Source organism: Kwoniella pini, chromosome 1 (genome assembly GCF_000512605.2).
Source record: "Kwoniella pini CBS 10737 chromosome 1, complete sequence".
In the NCBI taxonomy this organism is placed as follows: domain Eukaryota; kingdom Fungi; phylum Basidiomycota; class Tremellomycetes; order Tremellales; family Cryptococcaceae; genus Kwoniella; species Kwoniella pini.
Window position 1 is genome coordinate 839,725 of NC_091716.1, and position 14,769 is coordinate 854,493.

A 14,769-nucleotide genomic window follows, 5' to 3' on the forward strand; every position below is an offset into this window, starting at 1 on the left:
ATCATCATATGTATAGAGCGCTCAAACTCTCTTCAGCAAATCGTGTATGTCCTCAGCCGAATACCTGACGCTGGTCTTTGCGGTGCCACATAATGACAATACCACGTGATCAATAACATCATCGCGTTTCCTCCACGTCCGCAGATACACCTCGCAGTTGAGATGTAATAAACCAACTATATAGATGCTTATATCGAAACCTTGACATTATTCTGCACCATTCCTAGTAGGAACATAGAAAATGCTACCCTCAATTCGCCGCTTAGCTCTCCTCGGACTGGTGGCCGCATCTTCTGTCGTTGCCAAAGGTGCAATAGGGATTAAACAAGCCAAAGTAGCTGTAACTTCTCCTAATGGTTTGAGCGATGCTACTTATAAGTGAGTAGGAACTTACCTCATATACCATACACTGCATGCGCTTTCATACTCCCGCTCTTGGAATCAGTGCTGACGTGCTTAATAGCTTGAAAGAGCCTACACCTCTACCTACACCTATTGCTCTTTCAGAAGGATCAACTTTCAAATTGTCTTTCTCGGTAATAGACACGGTCACTGGAGAAGGTATATACCCACAACAAGCTCATTTATTATTCGAAGATCCGAAAGGAGATGATGTTACTCTACCCGTTACTGTCAAGAGTAATGGCAAAGCTCAAATCACCATAGTGAGTCTTTCATTATCTCATAACACTACTTACTAGTCTACGAGCTAACTGTGATTCAAACTCAGAACACAGCTAAACCCCACCCTGCGCTCCTCCAATCACACGGATCATTCCATCTCACGCTTTTGTTATCCTCTCTAGATTCTCTTGATCCACTCTCATACCCCCTTGGCGAACTATCATTACCACCTTCTACCCTCAAGCCTTTACCCAGAAAACGACATGATTTACCCCCTAAACAAGGTGATCCAGCATTCCAAGCTCAACAAGAGATTTTCCATACTTTCAAAGAAGATCCTAAGACGGTAGGATGGACTTTGTCTATCATAGGTACCGTCATCACTTTAGCTCCGTGGACAATTTTACTTGGCTTGGTGAGTTCACGGTATCCGGGCAAGATGATCCGGAATAAACGCTAATTACATTTCATATGAAACCTATCAGCTTGGTAAATTAACACCTTCGCTCAATTTCCAAACTCCTCCAACATCTTCTTATGTTTTCTTGCTTGTATTGGGAGCTTTGGAAGCCTTGATCTTCGTTTACTGGCTCAGATTAAAGCTGTACCATGTAAGCATTGCTTTTCCTCAACATCCTCCCGCACCTGTGTGTATGATGTTGACCTTTTTTCGATTACAGCTCTTACCAGCGTTCTTAGGATTATCTGTCATCGCTACGTGGACTGGTATAATTGCATTGAGAGAATTGCGAGCCAGGAGATTGAAGGCTGGTGGTGCACCTTAAGTTTGCATCATAATAGAAAGAGAAGTTGCGAAGGCGAAGAGTTCACATCAAAAATGCTATACCATGCATATTATTCATTAATGAAGATACCGTTATCTTTTGGATTGCCACTTTGAAGTGACGGTCTGTCATATTCAAGAGAAGAACCTGCTTTATCGGTGAGAGGTAAGGAATCCTTCTGGTGAGATGTCGTGCTTTTATATGCAAAAGGGACAAAGCGTTGGTCAATTACCATCACTGCCCATATTGAATGTTTTGAACGTGGCAGTATCGAATGCCTCCGGCACTCACTCAACTGTTGTAAGACCTGCATAAGTCTGTCGGAAACAAATAAGGCTTGATCACATATTTGGATCGAGTCACGTTTGAGATAACCTGGCTGTCATGACTAAGTGGTTGTAGATACCCTCCTTTGATGCTGAGAACGTTTATCTCATGGTACTCGCGATAAGGGTATAAAAGTTGATAGTGTCATACTTATGTTGAAAACGAGCGCTTGGGTATGGGAATTAGCCTGAATTCAGGCTTATAGCGGAATTTGCAGTACAATTCAACCGAAAGAAGTCATGCGCTTCAGAATTGACCCATCGATCAAGACCGAGGTCACAATAAGGCAGACGTACAATAATGTAGCGTCAAATCCACTTGCATGCATATTGATTTTGGGAGCTCATCCTGGTAATACTCCTCCTTGCCGAGAAAAGTGGAGAGAAATTGCGTTCTATATTTGGCAAAATTGATGGAATTATATGAGATCTCCACTCACGTGTTTTTTGCGTAACCTTTTAATAATTAATATTATTGGGAATCAACACAGCTCTCCTCCATTCAATTAAATCATAAATCATTTCATTCAATTCAAATTCCCTTAATTCGTAGATCAAATACCATCCTTTGACATTACATCAAATTCAAAATTCAACCTCCTTTGTACATCAAATTCATAAAACCTTCCCTTTATCATCTAGATCATTGATCATTGCCGCATCGCACAGTCCCAGTCCAGATTAAATCGATCAGAAACACCCTTATCTCCTGTGCAAGTGGAATCGCAACAACAATACCAAGAAGGATCTCAAAGTTATCGCACGTGTAAAATATCCATCATCTTACTGCCATTTTGTAGAAAATTTCACCGGAACTACTTATCGGATTGTAAGGAATACTTGACGATTATGTGCTAGATGGACGATATGTTTTTACCTCCAGAATCGAAAGCTATATAATAAGGCTCAAAATTTTCTCAAAATCAATTCAACATTCATATCAAAAGTCTGCTAGATTGTCGGTCTGTCAAAAACGAAACAAGTTTAGATATCAAAATGCCGTCTCTGCCAAATCTACCATCTCATTTGGCTTTGCCATCTACGGCGCAGAAATGGAAAGCTGTCTTTCTAAGTTCATTGAATTTCTATAGAATACATCTAATGGCTTTCACTATAGTGAGCTCCCTTTTTTTCCAAGTTGTGCTGATACTGACTTATTTTGATTCATCGTAAATAGATCCCCCTTATTACTTCTGGGATCATGTATGCTGCGAACACGGAACATCATATCGATTATGTAGACTGCTTGTTTTGCTGTATGTCAGCTATGACTGTCACTGGTCTAGCTACAATCAACCTTAGTACCCTCAGCGTATTTCAACAAGTGTTATTGCTTATACAGATGATCATCGGTAGTCTGGTAAGTCTCTTCTTTTCCTTTCTTCAAATGGCTCATCTTGTTCAATGACAATATGGACTCGCTATCAATCATCTTCTAATTATCGCCGCTTTACCACGACTAATTATACTGTCGCTACCGCTTACATAGTCATTCGTATCAATTTTGATGATCATTGTTCGACAATATTTCTTCAGACAGACATTCAAACATGTCCTTCAGCAACGTCAAGCTAGATCAAGTGGTTTCAATTTCAGTAAAACATTTTCAAGGGTCGGAACCTTTGGGCCTCAGCTTGGAGCAATAAGGAGGAAATTCAGTGGTCTTTCAGGTAAAGATAAGAAGGTGAGCTTAGATTTCGAATATTGAAGCAAATATACAAAGCTACTGACTGATATGTCCCGCCTACATATAGGAGAAAATGGGTAACGGTGCCGGGTCGGAAGAAGCTAGGACATCAACTCCTTCTTTAGAGATGAAGCCAGTACCTCCATCATCTCCCAAAGGGTCCCAGAAAACCCCGAAGAAGCACGACGAGCATAAGCCCAAGAAAAAGGGGCACAGAAAGATCAACCCTGACATGATCAAGCGAGTCTCGGGTGGAGGTGTGGGATTGGTTAACCCAATGGGCTGGTATGATGGCGAACGAGCTGAAATCAAGACTCCTGCTCCTACTCCTGAACGCGAAGATGATTTACCCCTTCCCTCGGAAAATGGCGGCACATTGGGGTTGACTGTTGACGACGGAAGAGAAGTAGGAAGTGGGCAGGAGCTCGGGGACGCTCTAGAGAAAGCGGTATTCGATGGCAAAGCGACAAGAAGGGACTCTATCGTAGATAGACCAATTCAGGTCACGGAAAGTCCAGGCCAAGTAACTCCTGAAGAGTAAGCCATTATGCTACACACATCCGATTAGCATTTCTGATCATCAAGACAGTCAATTTAGTGCATTGCCACCTTCTCCACGCCGAAAGACACCATATGCAGGACTTCAATTGACGGACGGTCAGTTCATCTCGTAGTCTCCTCGTCATAATCTAGCTGATATGACGGCTTTGTAGATGCCTTCCCGAGGTCAAAGACTATTGCTTTTGACGATGAACAGGCAGATTATCAAGATCCGAGGGGAATTACAACTGGACGTGAAGGTGGAGCTGGTTTTCCCAGATCTGCTACATTCCGAAGCGCAGCAGGCGATAGTGAGTTCAGCAAATCCCAACCCGTTCGAAAAATAGCTAACATCTTATGTCAAATAAGATCGTCTACCTAGAGAACCTACTATGCAATCTGGAAACTTCCCTCGAACTTATACACTTCGACCTACTACTTCCCGAAAACCTGACCCACGTCTGACTGGATTTGGAGGTTTCCCCACTCCGTTTGAGATCGGAAAAAAATTAGTCAAGAAAGCTTTCCCAGAGGCAACAAACAACTTTACAAAGTCCCTTACCATGTCAAAGACAATGACTGTGCCTCGAACTAATACCGTAGCAGGGCGAGGTAGTATCGCTGCTAGCGGAAACGAAAAGGAGGTCCCATATATCTCATTTGCCGCTACGGTTGGAAGGAACAGTATGTTCCATAGTCTGACAGCAGAGCAAATGGATGAATTAGGTGGTGTAGAATACAGGGCTCTAAGAGTTCTTTTATACATCGTCATCGGTGTACGTATTCTTGGCTCTCAGTGGCGTGAAGGATTTCTTTGTGCTGACAGACTGAGCAGTACTTTGTTTTCTTCCAATTGGCTGCTTTTGTAATCATCGCGCCGTACATATCCGCCGGTGGTCGGTATCAATCGGTTTTCGATAATCAATCTAGGCTCGTCAAGATACCTTGGTTCGCGTTATTCCAATCCATCTCGGCATTCTCAAACACGGGAATGAGTCTATGTGACACGAGTTTGGTACCATTCCAGAAAGCGTACCTTTTGGTTGTTGGTGAGTCCCCCGGTGTTTGCACGATACACAGATAGTACTAGGGGCTAACGGCGGTCAAATTAGTCACGATTATACTCATTTTTGCTGGAAATACTGCTTTCGTGAGTCACTCTACCCTACCGCATGGATTGTCAACAGCTAACACTTATATGTCTAGCCGATCTTGTACGTTTTTGGAGGCCTGTCCCCAGGAATGTACCCGCACTGACGTACTCACTACAATGGTCTATAGCCTTCGATGTGTAGTGTGAGTCAGAATCGTCAGTCGAGACCGGCAACATGCTGACGTTGTTGGTCTGTCAAGCACTGTGATATACAAGCTTGTTCCTCGAACTTCGCGTACTTCGGAATCGCTCAAATTCTTGTTAGATCATCCTAGAAGGTGCGATTGTCCTCAGCTTCGCAATCGGCATTCCTCGTGACTGATTTTGCAATTGTCGATCGTTAGATGTTTCGTTTATCTGTTCCCTTCAACTCAGACCTGGGTCTTGCTGTTTGTACTCAGCGTTCTTACGTAAGTGGACTTTCTCATCCACGCCTGTTATGCTATATTGACGTAAATGGCTCGAAGCTCTATCGATTGGGTCAGTTTCTTGGTGCTGGATATCGGTACACCGTAAGCTCCTATCGTGATCCCCCGTCTTGTGAAGTACAGCTGACGGTTTTGTTCTTCGTAGTGCAATCGAGGCTATACCAGTCGGGACCAGAATCGTCGCCGGTCTACTGCAATCCGCTGCAGTTCGGGCTGCGGGTTTTGGAATAGTACCTCTTGCCGCGATGGCGCCCGCCGTCAAGGTCTTGTATGTTATTATGATGGTGAGTTCACCCATATCGGCTATGGAGAGCGTGACGGTAAGTGCTGATCATCCATTCTTAGTATATCTCTGTTTATCCCATTGCCCTATCGGTACGAGCGACCAACGTGTACGAAGAGAAGTCGTTAGGATTGTTCGGTGAAGAAGAAGAAAATGATGAGTATGACAACGAGGGTGAAGGCGCTCAAGCTGTTGCCAAGTATATCGGATGGCATGCCAGAAGACAATTGGCGTTTGGTAGGTCGCTCTGCTCTGACTGGTTGTCGTTTGCGCTGATTCGTTTCTTAGATATTTGGTGGTTGGCTTTTGCTCTTTGGCTTATATGCATCATTGAAGTGAGCATCGTTTCAATGCTTTTCAACAGTTCTGGAGTCCATTGATGCTGACACATTGTGGTGTCTTGCAGAGACGGCACCTCAACAATAACGATGAATCTTTTAACATTTTTAACGTCATATTCGAGTTGGTCAGCGCATATGGAACAGTGGGACTAAGTCTAGGGGTTCCATACGATAATTTCTCGTAAGTCAGGTCGGCCATGACTCCCTCATTGAAGCAGGCATCCATTCCAAGCAATTAGTATGGCTAATGATCTTTCTACTAGCTTCTCGGGAGGATTCAGGAGATTGTCGAAATTGATTCTCGTTGTTGTGATGTTGCGAGGAAGGCATAGAGGTTTACCCGTTGCGGTGAGTTCAGTTTTTCCTGAGATCTCCCAGGGATACCCCTGGGCATGGTAAATCTTAGGCTGACTCTGCAATCTCCTCACTTAGATCGACCGAGCGGTCATGTGTGAGTAGCTCACTACAAGCGCCATATGTATTGGCTGACCTTGTACATCAATGTAGTACCGAAAGATTTTACAGCTGCCGAAGAAACGGCTTTTGAGGAAGAACGATCGCGAAGAGCCTCGCGGAGGGGCAGCATGTTCGAGGGAGATCTGTTTAGTACGCGACGTGCATCATTCAATACCTTATCAGGTATGGCTGGTAGGGATCTATCACCAACACATGGACCTGCCATGGCTTTGCCTGGACAACAACATAATCATATACCAGGACAACCTGCAACTCATCAAATACAACATCAAGGTAACCCGGTTTCCAATCAAGCCAATGATCGTAGATCAAGTTCATTTGGCGGATCTGTACCCATTCCAAATTCACCTTCAAGTACAGATAGAGGATCTTTACAATTTTCCTTACCACGAACAGAAAGTCTAGAACGACCGTCCAATCCCCGTTTTAGGAATACTGGTAGTGGTGGAGCAGGAGGATCTTTGACGCCTGTCAAAGAAAGTACGATGTCAAGAAATCCAACTATTGCCCAAGAAGAGGATAGATTGGATCCGTTAGATGGTAGTGCAATTGTATAATACTTTGTGGCTGCATAACAGGTTTTAATTTACCATTTTTCTCGTTTTCTACACTTATTGCATCGAAATTCATCAATTATTGCTCATACGCATATCTCGATATCCGGATTGATATCTTGTTGTACTTCTATAAATCGTATGAAATGTCAGGATGTACAACATATTCGCTAATTAATGTGGTATTTTGCACTGGTGTGTCAATTGCGACTAAGTGGATATGCTCCAAGATCTGAAATCATTTCGTAATTGCATTGCGATGTCTATGTAAGTGGAATCTATGTATGTATTGTAGTGTAAATTATAGTTTATGCCGTTCCTGCCTTTCTCCAGAGTGATTATTATCTTTCGTAAATTTCAATCAATTATTCCTGAGCTCTTTCTTCTGCATCAGCAGCGGCTTGAGCACCTAATCGCATCAAAGCTGTATCACTTCTAGGTCTTATTAATCCATTATTATTTCCTGACAAATCCGTTCCACTTCTTGTTCTTTGCATATCTTCTGAAGCGTCATAAGTTGGTAAAGCAACATCAAGAGGTACTACTCCTCCACCTAAGAAACCTCTTGAAGCAATAGCGTATGAAGGTACTCTTGATAGAGGATCATCTTCCTCTTCTTCTTCTTCATCTTCTCCTTCACCATTCTCATCGTCTTGTTCATCATTTCCTCCACCAATTGAAAATCTAGGTCCGTTTCTAACTACATTAGCATGTGGTGCAAAAGAAACATGTGATCTTTCTCCAGTGCCATTTTGAGCTTGACCATGAGATTGAGCGGGGACTTGAGCGTTGGAATTACCATTACTTATTCCTCCTGAGAAAGAAGCGTTTCTAGGTAAAGTATCATTAGATTGAGGTGGAGCTAAATTACTAGAACTAAGACTGTTTGTATTTCTGAGAATTGGTTTACTTCCATGACCATGTCCTGGTGTTAGATGTGATAAAGGTCTCATAGGTTTAGGTAAGTGGAATAAACTGTGTAAACCACCTGTATGTCTCCTTTCTTGACCTGGTCTAGAATTACCATTCTCTTCTAAATGACTATCAGAATTGTAAGAAGATGATTGGACGCTCCTTTCAGGTGAAGAAGCTCTACTATTTGCTCTTGAACCAGTTCTACTACTTCTTCCTGATCTTGTGAATGAATTTCTTCTACTTAATGGTCTACTAGGTGTACGAGAATCAGGAGGAGTATCTCCAGGTGAAGTATTATTGGAATGTGTTCTAAGTGCACCCAAGGACATTAATAATTCACTATCTGCCCATTGACTCAGTTGTCGTCTAGGTGGTACATCCGTTGCAGGTGTAGGTTCTCCAACACTTCTAGTTGAAGTACTTGATTGTCCCCCGTAACTTTGATATCGAGTAGGAGACGCGGGTCGTGAAGGTGGTCTGCTTCGAGGCGGAGTGTCGTCATGCGGTGAAGCTAGAGGCGTAGCAGCTAAAGATCTAGGCATGAATCCAGATGCTGTTGTACCGGAATCAGCAATCGCGATACGATCATAAACGTGATTACTATAACTCGGTAAATCAATTTGAGGTTCTTCTGTAGTTTGTCCAAACAGTAAACCTCTTGTACTTGCTCCAGCACTTCTAGCTTCTTCTAATAAACTATGGTCTAAAATCAGAATAGGTAATGCACATCTAAGTTCTGAAACGTGTCCATCAGGGTTGGATATTGAGCATGACCATTTGATTTTGTGGGTCACAAATACAGGATGGATGGCATGTGAAGGTGTTACCCATCTAGGAATAGGGATGGTGAAATGAGTATTGATTTCATCATCACCAACTTCAATATCGGTTTCCCAAGTCGAGGTTTCGCTGTGAACCGAAGCATTAGAGGGACCAGCTTGAGCATTTTCACCATCTACAGCAGGCGTGGTTGACGCTGAACCAGGGGCAGAACCTGCTCCAGCCGAAGACGGAGCCGGGAAATAGGAATCTTCAGGTCGTTCACCCCATGTGGGTGCAAGTCTAGCTCGACCTCCAACTACTGGCGTTTGCGCAGGACTCGAATGCCTTGAAGTCGTGGCGCTACGATTGGCTGAATGAGGTTCATTCCAATGTAAAGGAGGTCTAACAGGCTCTCGAGCGATCTCTATGGCTCTTCCATTCTTCATTTCATGCTTGATACAACTAATCACCCTTGTTTCAGGTCTAGATGATTGTCTTGTATGAACCAGAGTATATTCTTTCAACACCGAAACCACTTGCGTTACTCTAGTCCCTTTTGCCAATGGCATAAATTTCACATTGACCGGTATGTCATCTCCTGCAGCATAAGCTTTGTAAGGTAATGTAAGGGAGTACATCACTTTGCCTGGCCAGGTATTTTCAATTTCTAACGTTTGAGTAAATTCTAAAGCATCCGAGGTGTACATCCTGCCTAAGGTGAACTCTTTTTGAGTTGAAATGTTACTGGCAAAACCGGTTCTGACACCTGTAGCTCGTAGTTTGTACACTATCATAGCGTCCCCCGAATATGTACGAAGAGAGGAAGGCAAGTTGCCGTTAAGCATGAAAGAGAAGGGGAACGTGTGATGACCAGCTTTAAGAGTGTGCGCGTGTCCTTTTCCACCTTGCAAAAATGACCAGTCGTGTGTGGTTATTACGTGGGTGAAGTGGTGATTCTTAGAGGTAGTCCTATCATCGAAGACTCGTTAGCATGAATGAAACAAGATGTTTGAGATGACTCACCCTGATCCATCCGAGAACTGAACTTTCGCTTTTCCCGTCATATGCATAGTCAATTCCTTTAAATTGATTGAAGTTGGTAAGTCTAATTCTACTCTTCCGGAAAGATAAGCAGGATTCATATCTCCTCCTGCTCCACGCATAACCAGGTGTTCCGAATCAAGAATAATCTCTATATGTGGAGCGTGTGATGTACCTCCCGGGGTTATAAGTCCTGAACTTGAACTTGGAGTCATCAGTCCTCCCCAAGGTGTACCAGCCGCTGAATTTGGAGTGTCCCAACCCGTGTGACTGCCAAATGAACCTGACGCGAAATCAGATGGTGTGTCGTTAGAGTCTAAAGTACCATCGCGTCTTCGTCCAGGTAATGTGATGTGAGATGGTCTGGCGATCGAGCCATTTCTGGTGGGTGAAGAGGCTCTTGACGAGGGCCGAGATGAATTGGCTGAACCGGGAGTGGAGGACGATGCGAATCCTGCTGGATGCCAACGGGATGGCATCTTAGACGGGGAACTATGGGCGAAGACAGATAGCTGAAGTCTTCTGGTATCACTGAGCTGAATTAACTGGGAGTTCTCGTAGTGCAGGAGATAAGGCTCCTTCCGTTTTATTCCCTTATAATCGGCAGTTGCTTGGTGAGTGTCGGCTTGCCCCGGGCCGGATAACGATCAAAGGGCGCAAAGGACCTCTTGAATGGGTCCCTGGCGATATTTGTGTATCGCACAGAGATGTACTGGTGTCAAGAAGCTTTTTCAGATCAAATGAAATAAAAGGTTGATACCGATTAATAATGAATAAAGAGTACTTTTTGTATGGAGTGAATCCACTTCGATAAGGAGTCTGGAAGATTTTGATTTCTATTGGATTTGCGATTAATGACGTGAGGGAAGCGAGGTGTAAATTTTGGCTTTTTCCCTAAACCAGTAAAATCCTAATTTCCCGGTCGTTTATAGTTTATATGTGTGTGATGCGGTTCATTCAAAAATTCACTTTGTTATGAATAGCTTGCAAGCAATGAGCTAGGATCAGCCGTGTCGGCTCTTGCTTCGCAACTGGATGAACTGACTGCTATGCATGGAACACATTAGGAATTGCTCTAAACCATTTGGAAAAACTTCAAGTAGATGTGACGTAGTAAAACCAGGACACAGCATCAGAGTATTCCTTGGACATCGCTGCGATCTCTTGCGGCCGGAAACAATAATTCAACCAGAAAGGCCTACTGATTATCCCCTGGTTCCGTTATACAGTCTGCAGATCGTGATGCTCACCATGTCTTTTTAAGAGGAATTCCAGATTTCACGCCTCCGATTCCGCTATATCCAGATATATAAACGTTTTTACCTTTTTATCCGTTATCCGAATGCAGTAAGAAATGCGAACAACAGCCGCTTTTCCCTTGGGTCTCTGTGCGGCAACAGCATCTTTTTCTCCGTTTCCGTGCCGCGCATTTCATATAAAACACGTCCGGTTATATATCTTTAACTCCCCATATACAGAATGCTTCGGTTTTATAACAGTCGCACCAATGTGTAGGAATCACGTCTTAAACTTACGCGTGCAATACCAATATTCGATCAGTTTCAGTCGCTATATGTGTTCGTCAATTTCTATGGGTAAATGATCGGAACTCGACCACAATGTAACTGCAGTTGTGTTGCGCATTTGCCGCTGGTCAATTGCCAAAAAGCAGTCTGGGCTAATGTCATCTATGGTTGCATCACATTTTGCATAACCTCGTTATCAAGAGGGGTCTGTAAAGAAGACAATAAAGGAACGTATAGATAATATAATACCCCGAAATAAACCAACAAATTGCGTAAATATAAGAAGACTGCGTAGGATTCCCTTAAATGAAAATATTCTATGAAAATTGATTGTCCGTGCCAGCACGAGAACGTTGATTAAATGTAAAAATTTGACTCCCCATTTTCCTGTCACTACTTATGATACAATCAGAGAGCTCTTTGGTACTGCTTATGAGGAGCTCGATCCGACAAAGTAGTTATAGTTGTATGTAACGGGTGATGTGGTGTATTGGAAGGCTGATCCAGAATTGTATGAAGCGACTGTTGAACCTGATCTAGAAATAGAACCGGAGATGGGACCAGCAGACATAGATAATTTGAGTTTATTAAGACCCTTCGATACAGAGAAAGTTTGGGTGTTTGAACCGGAGGTCAATGTAACTGTAGAATCAGCAGTAGCAAGAACTATGGCCCAAAGATAATCTTCGGTGTAATTCCAACCAGTCGGTCTACCGGTACTGTCGTTGGAAGCAGTAGCATCATGAGGATGAGGTCTAGCCCACATGATGATTTCATCTTGAGTGATCGATGGGAAAGAACCAGTCTTGAAAGCGGTGGCATAATATGAAGTTAAGGAGTTCAAAGCGGTGTGCTCGAATCCATTAGTCCAGACATCAGAACCAGCGGGAAGAGCTCCTTCAACCGGACCAATGTAAGAGGATTCTCCGTAATCGTTCCATGTAAGAATTTCAACTGATTTGACTTGGTCTCGCATAGCGATCAAATCTTCCCATCGAGTAGCGTATAACCAGTCATCAGATCTGTAGAGCCAGTTCTTGTTCCATGTAGCGGGTGAGAAGTGGGTGAAGAAAAATGGTGAAACAGCTGCCCAGTATTCCTTGTCACCTAAAGCAGAAATGTATTGGGTATCGGAAGAGGTGTCGATATCGGCGGATCCCATTGGCCATCCTGAATTCCAGTTCAATTCTCCGTCCATCCAGTCGTTAGAAGAGAAAGTGCTGGGGTTGGAGAAAATACTTGGAACAAAGAAGATCGAGACACCGGCGTTGGAGAGAGCGGTAACGAAGTCGTTCTTCCAAGATATAGCACAATCGGAACCAGCGAATGTTGATACTAAGACTTTTCCTTCGTGCGTAGCTTGAGCGGATTGGCCAGCAAAATTCTTGACGAGGTTAACAAGGTTGGAGGCGTCGCTGGAGCTTGAACAAGCAAGAACGGTCATATCGAGTGAAAGGAAAAGCTTGAATCCAGAAGAAGCAGCGGCAGAGTAGGCATCACTGATTCGATCAACTTGCCAAGAGTCAGAACCCATGTTCAAAGCGAAACCATCGATACCAGCAGCTTGGGCTGCGGCAATATCGCTAGCCCAGTTAGATTGGGTGTATGGGTAGGTGTTTCCGACCATGTGATGAGCCCAGACGTAGTGAGATTCCGAAGAAGCAGGAGCAGTTTGAGTGGTGGCGGGGACAGTGGAAGCAGAAGTTTGGGTAGTTCCGCTTGCCAATGTAGTACTGGCTTCGGTAGTGACAGCAGTTGTGGCAGCAGTGATAGCAGCAGTAGTAGCGTTGGTGATAATGCTGGTGGCTCCGGTCTTAGTAGCAGTCGCGGTAGCATTCGAAGACATGGCAGAGGTCGACGTGCAGTCGGTGTCGTTCCCGGCATTTGAAACCAGTTCGAAAAGTTCAAGAGCATAACCTCCTCCACAAGCTTCGTCGTCTTTTCCATCACAAACAACATTGCATTCTCCGTTGGTGAGGTATTCGACGGTAGTTGGTAAGGTGTTCGAACAGTAACATTCGTCACCGTATTCAGCCCCGGCGTACTTGAATCCGGCATCTTCACAGTATGAAAGACAGAGGTCGACAGTCATTCCTGTGAAAGCGGTTTTGCTAGAACCAGTAAGAAGTCGATCGGAGCTGTCAGCAGCACAACCAAGCGAGTACCATTCAGAGGCATCGGTAGCATCGGTGTAAACAGGGTAAGGGGCCGAAGTAGTAGCTGAGGGGGTTGTCGAAGCAGTAGCTGTAGATGCAGCGGTTGTAGCGTTCGCAGTGGTAGCTGGGACTGAACCGGTGGTGGCTATGCCAACAACACCGATCGAAGTAGTACCATTTTCGACGACAGTGGTAGTTGTTCCATTGGTCGCAACAGGAAGAGCGGTGGAGGTGGTCGCGGTAGGAACGGTGCTACTACACGAGGCCAATTCGCTAGAGTTATACTGGTAGAGCGATAAATACCAAGCAGAACCACAGCTTTCACTTGAGTCACCTTCGCAGGGCATATTACAAGTTGAGTCTTCTGCTCGACCACCACCGCTGCCAACAAACTTGTCACCACAATAACACTACACGTGAAAAATGGTCAGCATTAAATGTTGACTCAGAGTGGACAGTACGTACCTCGTCCCCGTACTCAGTAGCGGCAAATGTGTATCCAAGTTTGGTACATTGAGTTACGCACAAAAGCGGAGAAAGGGCCGATGAGGAGAATGCGAATCCTTGTAATAATCGCTCGTCCCATGATTCACCAACACATCCGAAATATGACCATCCAGATGGCAGAGCAGTATCTCGTTTCTCAGGAAGTGGTGCTGGCTTAGACTATCCAGCGAAGTTGCTCTGGTCAGAATATACGATTTGGATGTAAGAACAGGATTTCACAACTCACGAGACCATGCTTTGATCCATAGTATCTAGCCATAAGGTTATGTAGTCCTCGCTTGGAGGATGACAAGATGCTAGCCACATGTGGGTTGGCATGTCTTCCAGGTTTTAATAAGGGTTTAGCATCTACAGCTCCGGCAATGGCCAAGAGTGCTACAGCAGAAGCGACGACCGGCGCCATCTTATATTCTATTTCTAAAAGTTAAGCTTGAGGTTGATTAAAAGTGTTGCTGAAATCGCTTGCTGGATCTGCTGACTAAGTAATCTATACTTGATGATCAAACGAAGGTAATGCCGTCGAGGCTTAGTAAAGAGCTCCTGGCTCGAGTCGGATTAGAGAATTAAGTGAAGGGTTGTAGGGAGGGGGAATAAGAAGAAAAAATTGAATTATACAAAACGTTTGATAGATGCAAAAGAACAAATAGAAAAAGATGTAATCAGC

The 14,769-nt window shown here is 44.0% G+C and overlaps 4 protein-coding genes across 4 annotated transcripts; 2 read left to right on the forward strand and 2 right to left on the reverse strand.

Annotated features, from left to right (window-relative positions):
- Positions 1–241: 241 nt before the first annotated feature.
- On the forward strand, positions 242–1,409 carry I206_100330 (uncharacterized protein; the record flags this gene model as incomplete). Its single annotated transcript, XM_019152770.1, has 5 exons — positions 242–378; positions 464–665; positions 731–1,039; positions 1,110–1,235; positions 1,305–1,409. 5 exons carry the CDS (start codon positions 242–244, stop codon positions 1,407–1,409), a joined length of 879 nt encoding a protein of 292 aa, XP_019014908.1.
- A 1,322-nt stretch (positions 1,410–2,731) lies between these two features.
- I206_100331 (uncharacterized protein) lies at positions 2,732–7,201 on the forward strand (the record flags this gene model as incomplete). The annotated part of the gene is made up of 19 exons (XM_070202176.1): positions 2,732–2,851; positions 2,913–3,095; positions 3,225–3,419; positions 3,490–3,959; positions 4,021–4,079; positions 4,136–4,273; positions 4,332–4,738; positions 4,798–5,011; positions 5,075–5,258; positions 5,316–5,393; positions 5,460–5,525; positions 5,583–5,627; positions 5,689–5,827; positions 5,889–6,063; positions 6,115–6,161; positions 6,233–6,348; positions 6,431–6,515; positions 6,600–6,618; positions 6,675–7,201. 19 exons carry the CDS (start codon positions 2,732–2,734, stop codon positions 7,199–7,201), a joined length of 3,267 nt encoding a protein of 1,088 aa, XP_070058277.1.
- A 362-nt stretch (positions 7,202–7,563) lies between these two features.
- Positions 7,564–10,395, reverse strand: I206_100332 (uncharacterized protein; the record flags this gene model as incomplete). The annotated part of the gene is made up of 2 exons (XM_019152768.1): positions 7,564–9,844; positions 9,899–10,395. The coding sequence occupies 2 exons, from the start codon at positions 10,393–10,395 to the stop codon at positions 7,564–7,566; spliced, it is 2,778 nt and encodes a 925-aa protein (XP_019014906.1).
- A 1,477-nt stretch (positions 10,396–11,872) lies between these two features.
- I206_100333 (uncharacterized protein) lies at positions 11,873–14,508 on the reverse strand (the record flags this gene model as incomplete). The annotated part of the gene is made up of 3 exons (XM_019152767.1): positions 11,873–14,008; positions 14,064–14,264; positions 14,332–14,508. The coding sequence occupies 3 exons, from the start codon at positions 14,506–14,508 to the stop codon at positions 11,873–11,875; spliced, it is 2,514 nt and encodes an 837-aa protein (XP_019014905.1).
- Positions 14,509–14,769: the final 261 nt, after the last annotated feature.